Raw genomic sequence first — 16,355 nt, forward strand, 5'->3', positions numbered from 1 at the left:
TATTTCTAATCCCTGTCCATCTAGGTTCAACTGGGGACGAGGTTGCAGGTATTCGTGACTCAACAAATTGACTTAGATGTTCCACTTGAGTAAAAACAAATGAATCTGTGCCTCTTTTTAAAACACATCGACAAGGATACTTTAGGGTGAAGGAAAATCCTAATGTCAACACTCTTTGCCTTAACTCAAGAAACTGGCGCCGTTTAAGACGAGTGACTGGTGATAAATCTGGGAAAATCTTAATATTTTGTCCCAAATAAACTATGGGAAATTTCTGAACGTATATTCTCATTAAAGAGCTTATATCAGCCGTGGATATCAATGATACTATTAACGTTTCTCTTTCTAAGACTTGTATGGCTGAATTCTCCAAGAAACTTGTTAGGTTAGCTGGGATGGAAACTACTGGTCCAGAAGATCTTTTTTTTAAGAAAAAACAAGAATTAATTGAAATCATATTATTCTCTGCAAAACCTAGAGCTTCTATTAGAAATCTTTTGAAAGAAACATACGGAATTTCCCCCGCTATTCTAGGAAAATTCATAACTCTTACATTTAATTGCCTAGTATTATTTTCAATTAATTCCAATCTTTTGGAACATAATGACTGATCTTTTATCAAAGCAATATTTACTGCTTGTATGGATTTAATATTTCCTTCTACCATATCAATTCTTGTATCTAATTCATTCACTTGTTGTTGTATACCATCATACTTCTTAGATAAATTTGAGGACACAGTATCTAGTTTCTTTTCCAATCTGTTAACAGTCGCATTTAACCCGCTAACCAAGTCCCACAGTGCCCCCAATGTTACCGTTTCCGGTCTAGTTGTTGTTAGCCTTACATCCTCCAGTAGTTCTCTTTGGGAAGTTTCACGTCGTTCGCTAGCATTAACTACTGCTATTGTTGTTATTTCTTCATGCTCCAAATCCACTACGGAGGTAGCTCCCTCAGTAGCCAGCTCTTGACCAACCACATCGGTAGGCATTGCCGCTGCACCTTTGTTTGTGGACCGTTGGGCTGGAGGGGGACGTGAGACAGGGCTAAGGGAAGCCTCATCCTGGGGAGCATCTCGTTCCTCTACCGAGATACTTCCAATGGACTCACTGGGGCCCTCCTTTTCCATTTGCTGCATAAAACGATCTATTTCTAGCTGTAATAGGGGGGGCAATGGTTCCGAGGGAAACACCCTTACCCTCCCTTTCCTTTTGGCCAGCATAATAACTTACTAAACAAATAAAGCTGTAGATAGAAAGTTTTACCGGTGCTGTCAATTAGTCGGTGGCTCAGTGTTGAAAACAGTAGTCCTCCTCCTGTCCGACCTAGTCCGGCTAAGCCGGACCAAGCCATGTGCACCCCTTAGGTGCGCGCGGCTTTGGCGGCGACGGGGCGCCGCAAGCTCTCAGGTTTTCAAGGCGCTCCGGCTCCTCCCCTCACGTGGGCCTTGCGATGTTCCGGGCTGGAACAGGGGGGCTGCTAACACCGTTCTCCCGGTCGTCTCGGCTCTGGCACTCAGGTTTTCAAGGCGCTCTGGCTCCTCCCCTCCTCCCCTCATGTGGGCCTTGCGATGTTCCGGGCTGGAACAGGGGGGCTGCTAACACCGTTCTCCCCTTTAATCATGTTTTTAATCAAGTTTTTTGCTAGTCTGACCACAGTTGTTTTTGAAGAGAATACTGGCAGGCGTCACTGCAGGAATATATATACTGTGATGTCAGCTTGCGCCATTTCCATCTGTTGGCAGAGGAGCATAAACCCACTGGTCCTGAATCCAACTATCTACACTAAGGAAAACAAAAGTATCAGCTAAGTAATTTCTCCATTGAAACTCAGAAGTTCAAGTGAAAATTAAATTAGGAATACTATGATTTGCCCGTTTTATCATGGTGGAGATAAATAATCAAAACTAGGTACTTAGGTGCAAAATCTGTGGTTATGGTTTATTATATTTGATATACTGCAGGTCTGAACCAATCCCAGTGAGGCTTTTATCAACAGGGTTTAGACCATAATTGAAACAAAAAACTTTTGTTTTGATTAGTGCCCAATGAGAGAGTACCTGCATTGATTTGCCCCTGCTTTTTATGCAAGTAATTTTTTGACACACAACAATGTGCATAGGTTTGAATAAACAAACCTACGTGTGTTGCTCTTCTGGGTGCCCCCAGAAACACATCCAGCATCCATAGATAAAAGTATGTTAAAATATCATGCATACTTACACTTGCTATCACAAAAAAGATCTCACTTCAAAGATTACATGCCATGTTTTGTCTCTGCTGGTGGCGTTTCTACCATCCAGTCATTCATAGAAAAATTCTACATGCCCTTCACTAGCGTCATTTCAGCTTTAGCATTGTTGCCACTCCTGTTTCACAGAGATTTCTTCTTCACAAAAACCGGGTCAGACCATTTTGCACCACAGTGTGCTTTTGACTTTCCCCTGAGGAAGGAATTCATTATCTTATGAAAAATTGCAGTGTCAGGTTAATCAAAAGGACATTCCCTGACATTTTTTGGAAGTTTTTCAAGAGATGTTTCCCAGTGTTGTAAAATAAAAAGTGTGTGTGTGTGCGCGCTCTCGCGCTAAGGGACTATTGAATGACCCTCTTTGTACTAATAATTGTAATAATCAGTCATTCATTATATGACATAACCAATTTCATATAGATAGATAGATATATATATATACACAATTATTAGTACAAATTGGGTCATTCAATAGTCCCTTACCACTAAGAGGGTACACAAAGTTCTTCCCCATGTGCTTATATTAGTGCTAAAAATATGATGATCATTTACACATTATGTTGGGTATATACGAGACCTTTATTACACATCTGTAATCTTTGAAGTGAGATCTTTTTTTTTTTTTTTGTGATATTTTGTATTCTTACACTTTTGGGGTTTTTTGTATTTTGTAAACATACACTTGCTGACAGTTTGGACAATATTCAAAGCCTCTGTTCCGCAGATAAAATGCTTTTTCACTTGTAGAAATGGCTTTGAATCTTGCCTTCTCTATTCCTAATTTATCTTTAGATTTTGAATTTTTTCAATCTAGTATATATTTCATTTTTTTTTTTTTTTTTACAATAATCTATATTCAGGCCACTGCTATATTGCATGCTGAGCCTGACGCGCTAGGCTAATACCCGATGCAATAAGGGGATTGACATATCCCAAACATGCGTCCAAATCTGTGTAGCTAAAAGCGCTCATCACATGTAAATGCATGTAGATGAGACTATTACCTCCCGATAATAAAATCACAGTATGCCCGATGCGCGTATTTTAACACTGAAAAATTAACACCAGCCCCAGGGCTGGCATTAAGTCTTTATGCACTCCAAGCTGTCTGAACCCCTCCCCCACAAAAAAGCCACAAAAAAGTCCAAAATACTGCCTTTCTATGGTTTCTCCTACTTAGCATCGACCACAGTAAGCAGCATGAAAAAAAAACAAAACTCGCCAGTGATCAGGTTAGGAAAATGGACACACATTAATTGAGCGTCCATTTTCCTAACTGGCGCACAGCCACTTCTCCTGGGCACCTGATGCCATGGATGTGCTAGGGACGCACAATTTATCTCTAGCGCATTCTTTTTAGAGCAACCCCAGGAGAGGTGGCTGGGTGCACATTAGGAGAGCGGGCGCTCAATCATGAGCGCTCGTTTTACGCAAGTCAATATTGCATTGGCCTGATTGTGCACTAGCATTCACTGAATTCCATATTTGATTTACAGAGTGGGATATTTGATATTTTGAGGTGTGCAACATCTTTAGAAAATTTGGATCGCATTCTATTTTGTAAGCAATCTGGTTTTCAGACACAGTTTAATCCTCTGCTCCTGCTCTTTCATAACTTCCTGGGAGCCAAAACGTGACCTTTCTATAGTTATGCACAAGAATTAATATGGGAGGAATAACTTCATATCTCTTATAACGACAAACTTTAATTAACATGTATAAATTGTTAGGCCAGGTCTAATGTATACTATAACGTCTGACATCTAGATTGTACAACAGATTGTTGCCTTAATTTCCTCTTTGTCAAAATATTTGTTTAAAATTACTTACATCCCACACTCTCCAAAGTTTGGGCGGGTTACACGTGAACATTCACAAACAACAATACAATAAAATTTGAATGTATCAAACTTAGCCTAGTTTAAATTACTTAATTATCCTGTGTAGGATAGACAGTCGTAACATAACATAATTATTGTTCCTATAAATCCTAGAATGCCTCTGTAAATAAATGTTTTGAGAGCCTTTAGAAATTCCTTTGGACTTTTAATGTTCCGTAACGGGTCAGGTAGTTTGTTCTAAAATGTAAAGGTGATATTGTAACTGAAAAGGGCTTGTGTATATAATAAAGGCACCTCCTTTGATGTTGCGGTTAGTGACTGTATATTGTGCTTGCTTTGTAAGGTGGTGTTACGCATCAGAGTGTGCAAGTGAATGTCCTATTTCCCCCGGGATTTAAGCTCGATCTCCAGGGCCAAACCAACTCTAATGCTGTTCTTCAGACAGTAAGTAAGAGGTGAACATTTCAGAGCAGTAGAAAAGATGTTTGGTGGTTTTTCACTTTATATTCCCCATATAACTGTTGCTTCCTACTTTCCTGGTCATTTCTAACTGTGCAGATGGTTGGGGAAGGAGAACAGGAATTTTGGTTTTAGTATATGAAACAACAAATACACCTTTCCCTATATGTACTCAGGTCAGTCCAGACTCCTGGGTTTTCCCTCCCCTCCAGCAGATAGAGACAGAGAAATTTTTACTGACATAGCCCTGCAGTCCCTCGGTATTTCTCTCTCTCCAGCAGATGGTGGAGGTGCAAAGCCTGCAGTCTGAAGTTGAAAAATAAAATGAGACTAAAAGAACAAGGAGAAATTGCCTCCCAGGGGGTTGCTAGGTCTTGGTGGGGCCATCCCCCCTGGTCTTTGAGGTGGACGAGCAGGGGGTTGGGGACCCTTTATTGCTAGGTCCTTCATCTCCGGAGAGAGCAGAAAACTGGTGGTTCCAGTTTCCTCTCCCTGGAGGATGGACAGTGCCTGATGCCAGTTCAGTTTTTACAGGGAAGTGATTTTGTTGCCTGATTAAAATTTGCCAAAAAAAAAAAGGAGAAAATGACAGTTGGGTTATTGTTGTGGGATGGCAAGTCTTAATCCAACTCCTCCTTACAGGCGAATGGGCGGCTTGCCTTTATTTTTTCTGTTCCTTTGGCGGCTGTTTAATTGTTGCAGCTTGGTGCCCAATTTTCCTGCTGCACAGGTTGTGCTGTACAGTTTGTGAGGACGTGCGACAGCCGATGCTCCTAGTGCCTCGCACTAGGAGCATCGGCCTAGGAGAGACAGGAGAGACAGGGCACTTCTGTGAAGGTCACAGCGACTTCGGCCAGGCGCCACGAGCCTGGGAGACTCTCTTCAGCAAGGCAGCCTATGGATGACCCCTTCTGGATAAGCGCGGGAACGGCAGCCATTTTGTCCACGTTCGCAGCTGCTTTGCGGGCTGGGAATGGGGATTTCCCTCCTCCTTTATCCCTGGTGGTTAGGTCCTCCAAGGAGGCAAGATACTGAGGGGCCTCAGTCAGGAAGTGAGGAGGATCTCCTGGAGGAGTCAGATGATTCTTCCACTTTTTCTTCTGATTTTGTCCTGTTGCTACACAGGGCTTACAAGGCCAGGAAAGCCATGGGACAGCGTAGAGCTGAGCAGGGGTTTTTGGTGCGTCCAAGGCCAGCAAAGAGGGCTAGACTTTCTCTGGCTGTGGGGGCTACAAAGGTTCGGTGAGTCCCAGGGGCCGAGGCCCTGGCACCAACAACAGCTGCGGAGAGCTCCTCTGAGGGTTCAGGAGGTGAGGATCTGCAGGCGCAGGACCCGCCAGAGTCTGATCTGGATCAGGTGTGGGCGAAGAACCTTGCTGTGGAAAGGGATGATCCCAGGGTGGTACAGTTGTTCCACAAGGAGGAGCTGGGTCCCTTAGTACCCGCTGTTCTGGAAGAATTGGGTATAAAGATCTTGCGTGAGGAGTCTGATCAGGAAGAAGTGGACCCTGTCATGAATGGACTCCAGGGTTTGACATGGTCTTTTCCCTTCCACAACTTGGTCAGCAAGTTGGTATTTAGGGAGTGCGATAGTCACGAGACCAGCTTGCAGGTTGGCAGAGCCATGGATACGTTGTATCCTTTGCCAGAGGATACATTTGAGCTCCTGAATGTCCCAAAAGTGGATGCATCGGTTTTGGCTCTTGCTAAGAAAACAACCATTCCAGTGGCCGGTTCTACAGTGCTGAAAGACCTTTAGGATAGGAAGCAGGAAGAACACATCAAGAAGATTTTTGAGGTGTCTGCCCTTGGCATTCGAATGGCGGTGTGTAGCAGTTTTATGCTGAGGTAAGGCCTGCATTGGGTACAGCAGTTGTAAGCAGACAAGTCCTTATCTGAATCTGAGGCAGAGTGGCTGGAAGCTGTGGTGGCCTATGGAGCTGATGCTTTATATGACCTCATCAGGACTTTGTCCAGGACGATAATGTTGGCGGTTTTGGCCCAGAGACAACTCTGGTTGAGGAATTGGTCGGCTGATGTTTCATCTAAGTCTCGGTTGGGAGCGTTACCTTTTAACAGGAAGTTGCTCTTTGGTCAGGACTTGGAAGAGATGATCAAACTTTTCTCGGGGAGAGTAAAGGTCATAAATTGCCTGAAGATAAGCCAAAAGGGAAAGAGTCCTTTCCTCCATGCTCTTGTTTCAGAAGTAATAGGCGGTTTTGGCGCCTCAGGGTTTCAGGTGGTGCCCAGGGTCAGTCCTCGGGAAGGCAACTGTCCTGGAATCAGTCCTTTCATGGGCGACAGCTGGGTAGAGATGGCTCCTCCCAGGGGCTGGCAGTGGAGCCAAATCCATCCAATGAAGCGAGGCCGATCCACACCTCGGTTCCGGTTATAGGGGGTCGGTTGGCTCTTTTTTACATGGATCACATCAGACCAGTGGGTCTTAAGAGTGATAATACAAGGTTACGCTTTAGAATTTGTTCAGCCACTAAGAGACTTGTTCATGGTCGCCCTGTGTTCTTACGAGGAAAAGAAGTTAGCAGTACAGGAAACCGTCTGTCGTCTTCGCATGCTGGGAGCCATTGTTCCTGTCCCCCTGGAGGAACAGGGGACAGGCCACTATTCCATTTGTTTCATAGACCCCAAGAAGAAGGGCACATTCTGCCCAATCCTGGATTTAAAAAGAGTAAATGTGGCTCTCAAGGTTCCTTGGTTTCGGATGGAAACACTGCGTTCGATGATTGTAGCAGTGCAGGAGGGGGAGGGAGGGGGTGGGGGAGAGTACCTTGCGTCTCTGGATTTGACCAAAGTGTACTTGCACGTAGGAATCTGGCCCGATCAGCACTACTCTTTTGCAGTCTAGGAAGACTTCCACCTCCTTGGTGTATGTGAGGGTATGAAGAGTTTTTGAGGCCTGGTGTACAGAGCAAGGGGTTGATCCTATGCAGGCCTCTTTAGCACATATTTTGGACTTTCTGCAAAATGGTCTGGTAAAGGTTTATCCTTTAATTCCCTCAGGGTTTAGGTGGCGGCTTTGGGCTGTCGTCGAAGTAAGGTTCAAAGAGCATCTCTAGCTGCACATCCGGATGTGGTGTGCTTTCTCTGGATAGCAAAGTAGTTGGGTCTTCTGATTCGGAAGCCTTGTTGTCCTTGGAGCCTTAATGTAGTCCTTGAGATTATGTGCGGCTCCGTTTGAACCTCTGAAATGGGCTACTTTGAAAAATCTCACTTTGAAGGTGATTTTCTTGGTAGCAATTTGTTTGGCTCGTCTGTTTTCGGTGCTTCAGGCCTTGTGATGTAGAAAGCCTTTTTTGAGATTTTCGGATTCGAGGGTCTTCTTGAGGACAGTTCCTTCCTTTCTACCAAAGGTGGTGTCGCCATTCCATTTAAATCAGTCAATGGAGCGCCCATCCTTCCCAAGTTTGGATCCTATAACGCCTCAGGCCAAAGAATTGCGACATTTGTATGTGAAGCGTGTATTTTTGCAGTACCTTAAGGTCACTAACAGCTTCCGCTTATCAGATCATCTTTTTGTGCTATGGACTGGTGCAAAAAAGGGTCATAAGGCATCAAAAACCACAATTGCACAGTGGTTGAAACAAAACTATTGGCTCCTCGTACATCTGTCAGGGTCGTCCTGACCCGGAGGGGTTAAGGGCTCATTCTACCCATTCCCAGGCGATTTCCTGGGCCGAGTGTCAGCAGGTTTTGCCGCAAGAATTCTGCAGGGTGGCTACTTGAAAATTGAAGCACATTTTCACCAGGCATTACTGTTTGGATCTCCAGGCCCCAGAGGCCATGGGTTTTGGTGAAAGTGTACTTCAAGCTAGACTTTTGTGGTCCCACCCTGTTAAGGGAAGCTTTTGTACATCCCAGGAGTTTGGACTGACCTGGGGTATGTACAGGGAAAGGAAAATTGGTTCTTACCTGCTAATTTTTGTTCCTGTAGTACCTCAGATCAGTCCAGAGTCCCGCTCACTGGAGGAAAGGGAGAATTGGAGAGTCTGCTCGATCTGTTTTTGTGATTACAGTGAAGAATGGAACAGATTTTGTTAGTCCTACATGTTTTTTGTATGGGCGCGGTTATCTGTTCCAGTTTTCCACATCCCACTGCTCGTTCAGGGGATGATAATTTAGTTATTGTGTTGGTATTTTTACTATTTTGGCTTGGGTACAGATCAATACTGAGGGACTGCAGGTGGTACCTTGTGTTATGTGGCAGTGTCAGTAAAACTTTCTCTGTCTCCATCTGCTGGAGGGGTGGCAAAACCCAGGAGTCTGGACTGATCTGTGGCTACTACAGGAAAGAAAATTAGCAGATAAGAACCAATTTTCCTTTAGCTAATTAATAGCTTTATCTTTCAAGCTGTGGCACTAGCATGTATCATTTGGGTGCGTTTTGGGAATGTTGGATTTGATGTTGCAGTTTAATGCTTTACAGACAGCTGGGGATCTGAGAGGTGCTAGGAGTCCTTTTAGGAGCTTTGGCTTTTAATCACTTGCAGCTGCTACTGAAGATCAAAGCTAGGTGCTGATTGGGTTTTCCTTCCCCACATCTGTGGCATAATTATGAATGATTTCCTTTTGGTTAGATACAAGTTCCTGTTTCAACAAATCCCTTAATACGAAATACCACAGAAACGGAATCCACAGATATGAAAATAACCACTACAGAGAAGCAATCCGATGTGGGAGGAGTCGGTGAATCAAATGCCGTACTACTTTCACCTCCAGTGTTTCACCTTAAAACCTTAGGTAAGGCCGACTTGTGCAGTTTAGTGAGATAATTAAGATAAATAACTGGGATTAATTGAATAAGCTGTTCTCAATACAGCATAACTATCAACTATGACACTGTGTTAACCATAACTATCATCTATTATATGAACCCTGTTGGTCATAACCTATAATAAGGCCCTAGTCTCCTGTGCAGCTGCGATAAGTGTCCCAAAATTCAGCCCTTGCCATGGAATTGGCCAGTCCTGGCCAAATTGCTATGGGGAGACTGGAGACTGGCAACCCTCTCAAAACAAAACATTGGTGGCACTGGATGGTGCAGTCTTCTCTTCCCCTCTCCCCCCACCCCCCCCACCTGTATCTTCTCATTTACCGGAGCCTATCACTGTGAAACAGGAGGAGGAGGAGGAGGACAGTAGCCTTGCAGCTTCTCCGGTGTGTCCTCCCTTTTCTCCTGCCAGGACCTGTATAGTGTGCTTTGAACCTAGCCCCCGACATCAGGTGAGGCTGAGAGACAGCGGGTGTAACCTCGAGCGCGGCGGTGAAGGTATTTTCCCTCTCCCCCCGCAGCCGGAGACCGCCCGGAACGAGACCGGGAAGCGCCGAGATAAGGTAAGGTAGAAATCTATTTAAAAGTCTCCGGTCTCCGAAGCTCGAGGAGACGCACAGGTCGCCAGCTGGGACCAGTGCCATCGGGTTGATCTGCCCTAGCAGGGCTAGAACCCGGTCAGATCCGAGGGTCCTCCCACATGGAGACCCTCCGAGGTGGTTGCCATATTGTCCTCATGGTTGCCATCACCATCTTGTTCTGTTTGCCGCCCTGTCCGCCGTTTCAATCCGTGCGCACAGACTAGCATTGCGCACAGCGTCGCGCGCCCAAGTACAGGGCGCACAAGCAACGTGCTTAGCCACGCACTTACTGTGCCGGGCGCATAACTTCAACCTGCGCGCACATCTACCTGAGCACGCACCCAACCTACGCGCACAACTTCGATGCACACCGGAGCGCACAACTGTATTTTACGCGCACAACCCATGGCATCACCAGAAAAGAAACTCAAGGCTCAGGGCCTTTGCCCTGCAGAGCATGAGGAGGCCACTACCCTGTGTATACAGTGCGAAGAGGCCCTAGGGGATCCAACTCATGGCCCTCCCCAGCTGGTACCGGGCTTCAGCCTCTCGAGAAGTACGCCGGACCTAGCATTGCACAGCGGGGACCCCCCCTTCAAACGGGGCTCCCCAGGGACAAGGCGCCCCTTAGCCTAGACCCAGCATCTATCTCCTGGGTGGAATTCTTCAAAGGTCTGCATACCTTTGTCCACATGCAACTGGGGCCTCCTATTACACGGCCACAGGTTCCACCAGAGGACCTCAACATACCGGGACCCTCTATGCCCAGGGAAGTGATCCCACCACCCAGAAGCCCCATCTTCGGGGACACGGACAACTCAGATGAGGATTCAGAACACCTGGAGGAAGGGGAACTCCCTCCGGGAACAGAGACCGACCGAACCATGAGACACTTCTTCACTTAAGGACGAGCTTCCAGACCTGGTCACACGCAGCTTAAAAGAACTTGCTATCCCGGGCACAAGTGCCTCGGGGGAACTTAAGACAAAACCCACTATTAGAGGGACTCTGTCAGACCTCCCATCATTTCCCACTATTACAAGCCGTCCAGCAACTAATTGACCTGGAATGGGATGCCCCAGAAACTACATTCAAAGTGGGCCGGGCTCTGGCAGCCATGTATCCTCTGGACCCAGCTGCCAAAGATCTCCTGGCATGTCCGAAAGTGGATGCCATGGTCTGCGCGGTCTCGAAGCGCACTACTATCCCGGTGGAAGGAGGAGCAGCACTTAAGGATGCTCAAGACAGACGTCTGGAATCTATCCTCCAACAGTCCTTTGACGTCTCCGCTATGTCTTTACAGATCGCAGCCTGCTGCGCCATGGTGACACGCACCTGCTTAGCACAGACCAGGAACAACACTCCTGGGGAGGCCCTGGAACCAACTGTATCATTCCTCGCAGATGCCGCTTCTGATCTGGTACACACAGCAGCTAGAGGTCTGTCATCCGCCGTGGCAGCCAGAAGACAAATCTGGCTCCGAAACTGGTCGGCCGACGCATCCTCCAAAACGAGACTCACAAGGATGCCTTTCAAGGGAACACTCTTGTTCAGAAGCAAACTAGAGAAACTGGACAACAAATGGGGAGAGTCCCCACTGCCGCGGCTACCAGAAGACAGGAATAAAAGAAACTAGCGATCCTTCCCTCGAACCTCCAGGGTCAGAGGATCACAGCGCTTCAACCCATATAGAAGCACATATCAAGCGGCCAACCCTGCAGGCCGGAGCCAGTCCTTTCGGAACAAGCACAACCAAAGGACGAGCCAGCTCGAGCTCAGGCCCCAGCTGCACCCCACAATGAAAATCAGCCGACCCATCCAAAGGAAGAAGCCATAGGGGGCAGACTTGCCCTATTCTACCAAAGATGGGTCGAGAGAACTTTGGACAAGTGAGTCCTATCCATCATTCGAGAGGGATATTACCTGGCCTTCCACCACCTCCCTCCGGACAAGTTTATGGAATCTCCCTGCCACGACCCTTCCAAGAGGATGGTAGTGGAAGCTACACTGACCAGATTGCTAGCTTTAGAGGCTATAACATCGGTGCCTCCACAACAAATAAATACTGGACATTATTCCATCTATTTTATCGTCCCCAAGAAAGAAGGGCTGTTCAGAGTCATCCTAGACCTCAAAGCTGTCAACAGGCACCTGAAGATTCCTCGCTTCCGCATGGAAACCCTACGCTCTGAAATAAGGGCGATACAACCGGGAGAGTTCCTTACATCCCTGGATCTGTCGGAAGCCTACCTACACATTCTGATCCATCAAGGGCATCAGCGTTTTCTACTCTTCTCGATCCTGGACCAGTTCTGGGCACTACCTTTCGGGTTAGCCACTGCACCCCTGGACGTTCACCAAGATCATAGTGGTGGTGGCAGCAACACTGAGGAAGGAAGGAATCCATGTCCACCCTTATCTAGACGATTGGCTGATCAGAGCGAAATCCCCAGAGGAAAGCCACCAGGCAACCAACAGAGTCAAAACTCTACTGGAGAGCCTCGGGTGGGTGGTCAACACAAACAAGAGCTGCTTGCAGCCCTCCCAATATCTAGAATACTTGGGAGTCCGGTTCGACGCCAAACAAGACAAGGTCATTCTGACACCGACAAGGAGATCAAAACTGATGACCCAGTTACGAACCCTGTTGAGCGAACTTCGCCCCACAGCATGGGATTACCTACAAGTCTTCGGCCGCATGGCATCCACACTGGAAGTAGTGCCAAGGGCACGAGCTCACATGAGACCCCTACAACGCTCACTACTATCACGATGGAATCCACCGTCCCAGAAGTACACCGTACCTCTTCAGCTCCCGGACAGAGTTCGGGCCCAACTACGATGTTGGCTACAAGAAGCCCATCTGAGCCAGGGAATGAGACTATCCTCACCAACCTGGATCCTACTCACCACGGATGCCAGTCTACGAGGATGGGGAGCACACTGCCAGGAGCTGACCGCCCAAGGGCAATGGAACGAAGAAGAGTCGGGCTGGAACATCAATCGCCTAGAAGCCCAGGCAGTCAGACTAGCCTGCCTAAGGTTAGTTCACAGACTCCGAGACAAAGCAGTCGGAGTAATGTCGGACAACGCCACAACAGTGGCCTACAACAACTGTCAGTGGAGGAACCAGAGGCAACAGGTGTCTCTGGAAATAGACCTCCTAATGTCATGGGCAGAAGTGAATCTTCAAGAGATCTCGGCCGTCCACATTGCCGGGAAAGACAATGTCGTTGCGGACTACCTCAGCAGAGAAAGTCTAGATTCAGGAGAATTGAGGCTGTCGACCACAGCATTCCAATTGATAGTAAACCATTGGGGAACACCAACCATGGACCTCCTGGCAAATAGGTCCAACACCCAAGTACCCAGTTTCTTCAACCACAGGCGGGAACCCTAGTTCCAGGGAATCGATGCCCTGGTACAGACCTGGCCACAGGAGACTCTGTTATACGACTTCCCGCCATGGCCCCTATTGGGCGCGATCATCCACAAGAGGCAAAGTTGCTAATCTGACTTTCATATGTGTTTCATCATCGTACATAGAGTTTCAAATATAGCCTTGAGGGTAAATACATAGTTCGGTCCTCTATTGTCAGTTGGTTGGGTGTGAGGTCTGGGTGACCTGGGGGGGTGCTGAGGTTGAAGAACTAAGAGGGTTTCAACGACCTGGAGAAGGACGCGGTGAACTGATGGAGGAATTGGAAAAAACTGTCGATTTCAGTTTTGCGCACAAGTTTTAAGATCTACTACCCTATACATATAAATAGAGGTTTTATGTGCGTGTTTCTAAAGTAGGCACATTCAATACATTGAAATACTCTTTCAGTGCATTGCAGGTATTTGCATGTAACATATATATGTGTATATGTTGGGTGGACATACACATATTTTATAATCTGTGCATACCTGATATGCACAGGTTATAAATTACTGCAGTAGTTTTCAGAGTGGCCATATACACGCATATGTGAGGCAGTGCAGAGTTGTTTGAAAGTTGTCCTCATAGTCTAACAAACAGGGATGCACCTGTTTTAAAGTTGGTGTTGCTATGTGCTTTATATTGCAGGTCCTAAAATTTCAACTGATTTAGGAGAACTACAAGACTTGAACCCACGAACTGTGACCCCTGATGCCTCTGCGTCCTGTACGGTCCAGAACACACAAGCTATGGTAACCCAGCAGGCCATTAAAACTGAACCATCACGCACATACGGGGCACTTGTTAAAGATGAAACATCACTAACAACATTCAGTACAAATTCTGAAGGTTTGAAAATACGTTTCACATACTGTATTTGGAGCCAGAAAAAATATATATTTGAATCCAATGAATTGGGTGCATGGGAAGGGGTGGAATGGAAAATATCTTGTATGTACTTGTAAGCACTAGTTCAGTTATCAGGACTATGAGTGATGTTTGGAAAAGAGGGAAAGTAAAGCTTGGCAAAGCATGGAAGTGTGGAAGACCAACTTGAACTAGGGATACTCACAAAAAAAATGTGGCAAAAGTTCAACACAAAGAAAGATCTACCACCTATAGCAATTCAGTTTCACAAATTAATTTTGAAACCATCATATCCTCAGTAGCTTGTGTACACTTCTTGTGGCTTGACCAGATATTTTAATTATCAGTCTCATTTTTTTTTCCAAAAGAAATTTTTGTTCCCTGTACGTACCCGGATCAATCCAGACTCCTGGGTTTTGCCTCCCCACCAGCAGATGGAGACGGAGAAGTACAGATTCTGCGTGTTCCAGTCTAGATTGGTGGCTGAACCGGACAACTTGAGCCGCGGGGTATCCCTGGAAATTCTCGATTGGACGGTGGTCACCACAGACGCCAGTCTCTCCGAATGGGGAAGCGGTGTATCAGGAGAAGTCGGTGCAGGGCCAGTGGTTGAGGGAGGAATCCCAGCGATCAATCAGTCGTCTCAAGACCAGAGCGGTGCGCTTAGCTCTGCAGCCCCTTTGACCGAGAATGCAAGGGAAGTCAGTCAGGATTCTGTCAGACAATGCTACTACAGTTGCTTATATCAATCGTCAAGGAGGAACCAAGAGTCGTCCAGTCGCCAGCAAAGCGTAACAGTTGATAATATGGGCAGAAAAACATTTAGTCAGCATTGCAGCCTCTCGCATCGCCTGGGTCGACAATGTTCAGGCCGACTTTCTCAGTCTCAATCTGCTTGATCCCGGGGAGTGGGAGCCCTCTCCGGAGGCTTTCGACCTCATCTGCAACAGGTGGTCCAGACCGAGCATAGACCTGATGGCAACGTTTCACAATGCGCAGGCTCCTCGTTTCTTCAGTCGTCGCCGAGAGCCAGGAGCAGAAGGCATGGACGCTCTGGTTCTCGCCTGGCCAAAGAATGTTCTTCTCTACGTGTTCCTGCCATGGTCTCTGATTGGCAAGGTGCTGAGGCACATAGTCTCACCTGCAGGAGGTGATTATGGTAGCTCCGGAATGGCCAAGACGTCCATGGTTTGCAGATCTAGTCAGTCTGGTGGTGGAAGGACCCCTCCGGCTGCGAGACCTCTCAAACCTTCTTCGTCAGGGGCCCGTTTGTTTAGAAGAGGCAGATCGCTTTTGTCTAGCGGCATGGCTTTTGAAAGGCAGCGTTTAAAGAGTAAGGGCTACTCTAATGCAGTTGTGGCTACCCTCTTGCAGTCTAGGAAACCCTCTACTTCTCTGGCCTATGTCAGAGTTTGGGGTATTTTTGAGTCAAGGGGTGGCTCCTGCTGGTGCCTCGATTTCGCATATTTTGTCGTCCTTACAGGCTGGTCTCGCAAAGGGCCTTTCATGCAGTTTGTTATGGGTATAGGTGGCATCTCTCGGTTGCTTCCGCTGAAAGGTTGTCAGAGCAGTGTTGGCTGCGCATCCGGATGTGGCACGTTTTTTCTCAGAGGAGCAAAACATTTACATCTGCTGATCAGGAGCCCTTGTCCGTCGTGGAGCTTGAACCTGGTTCTCAAGGCTCTGTGTGGGGCTCCTTTTGAACCAATGAAGAGGGCAACGCTAAAAGATCTTACGTTAAAGACTGTTTTCCTTGTGGCTATTTCCTCAGCTCGTCGGCTTTCGGAGCTTCAGGCATTATTCTGCAGGGAACCCTTTTTGAGGATACGGGTATGGGAGTTTCTTTATGAACGTTTCCATCCTTTCTTCCAAAAATTGTATCCTTATTTCATTTGAATCAATATGTAGAGCTCCCTTCCTTTACTGACTCGGATCGGGCCGATCCCCAGTCGAGGGAACTGAGGAAGCTGGACGTGTGTCACATTCTATTGCGTTATTTGGAGGTTACTATTAGTTTCCGTATATCAGACCATTGTTTTGTGTTGTGGAGTGGTCACAACCGGGGACACAAGGCGTCCAGGGCTATGATTGCTCGCTGGTTGAAGGAGGCTATTGCTTCGGTGTATCTGCTTCAAGGCCGAACACTCCCG

The 16,355-nt window shown here is 46.9% G+C and overlaps 1 protein-coding gene across 4 annotated transcripts in view; it reads left to right on the forward strand.

Annotated features, from left to right (window-relative positions):
* HCFC2 (host cell factor C2) overlaps positions 1-16,355 on the forward strand; it is a 116,722-nt gene that overhangs the window by 57,565 nt on the left and 42,802 nt on the right. For 3 of the 4 annotated variants that reach the window (XM_029601510.1, XM_029601513.1, XM_029601512.1), the window contains 3 exons: positions 4,435-4,535; positions 9,143-9,305; positions 13,987-14,187. In XM_029601510.1, coding sequence (XP_029457370.1) covers positions 4,435-4,535; positions 9,143-9,305; positions 13,987-14,187 — 465 coding nt within the window. The remainder of the gene's footprint in view (positions 1-4,434; positions 4,536-9,142; positions 9,306-13,986; positions 14,188-16,355) is intronic. The other variant, XM_029601511.1, reaches the window with a different exon arrangement.

This window comes from Rhinatrema bivittatum, chromosome 4, assembly GCF_901001135.1.
Source record: "Rhinatrema bivittatum chromosome 4, aRhiBiv1.1, whole genome shotgun sequence".
Classification (NCBI taxonomy): Eukaryota; Metazoa; Chordata; class Amphibia; order Gymnophiona; family Rhinatrematidae; genus Rhinatrema; species Rhinatrema bivittatum.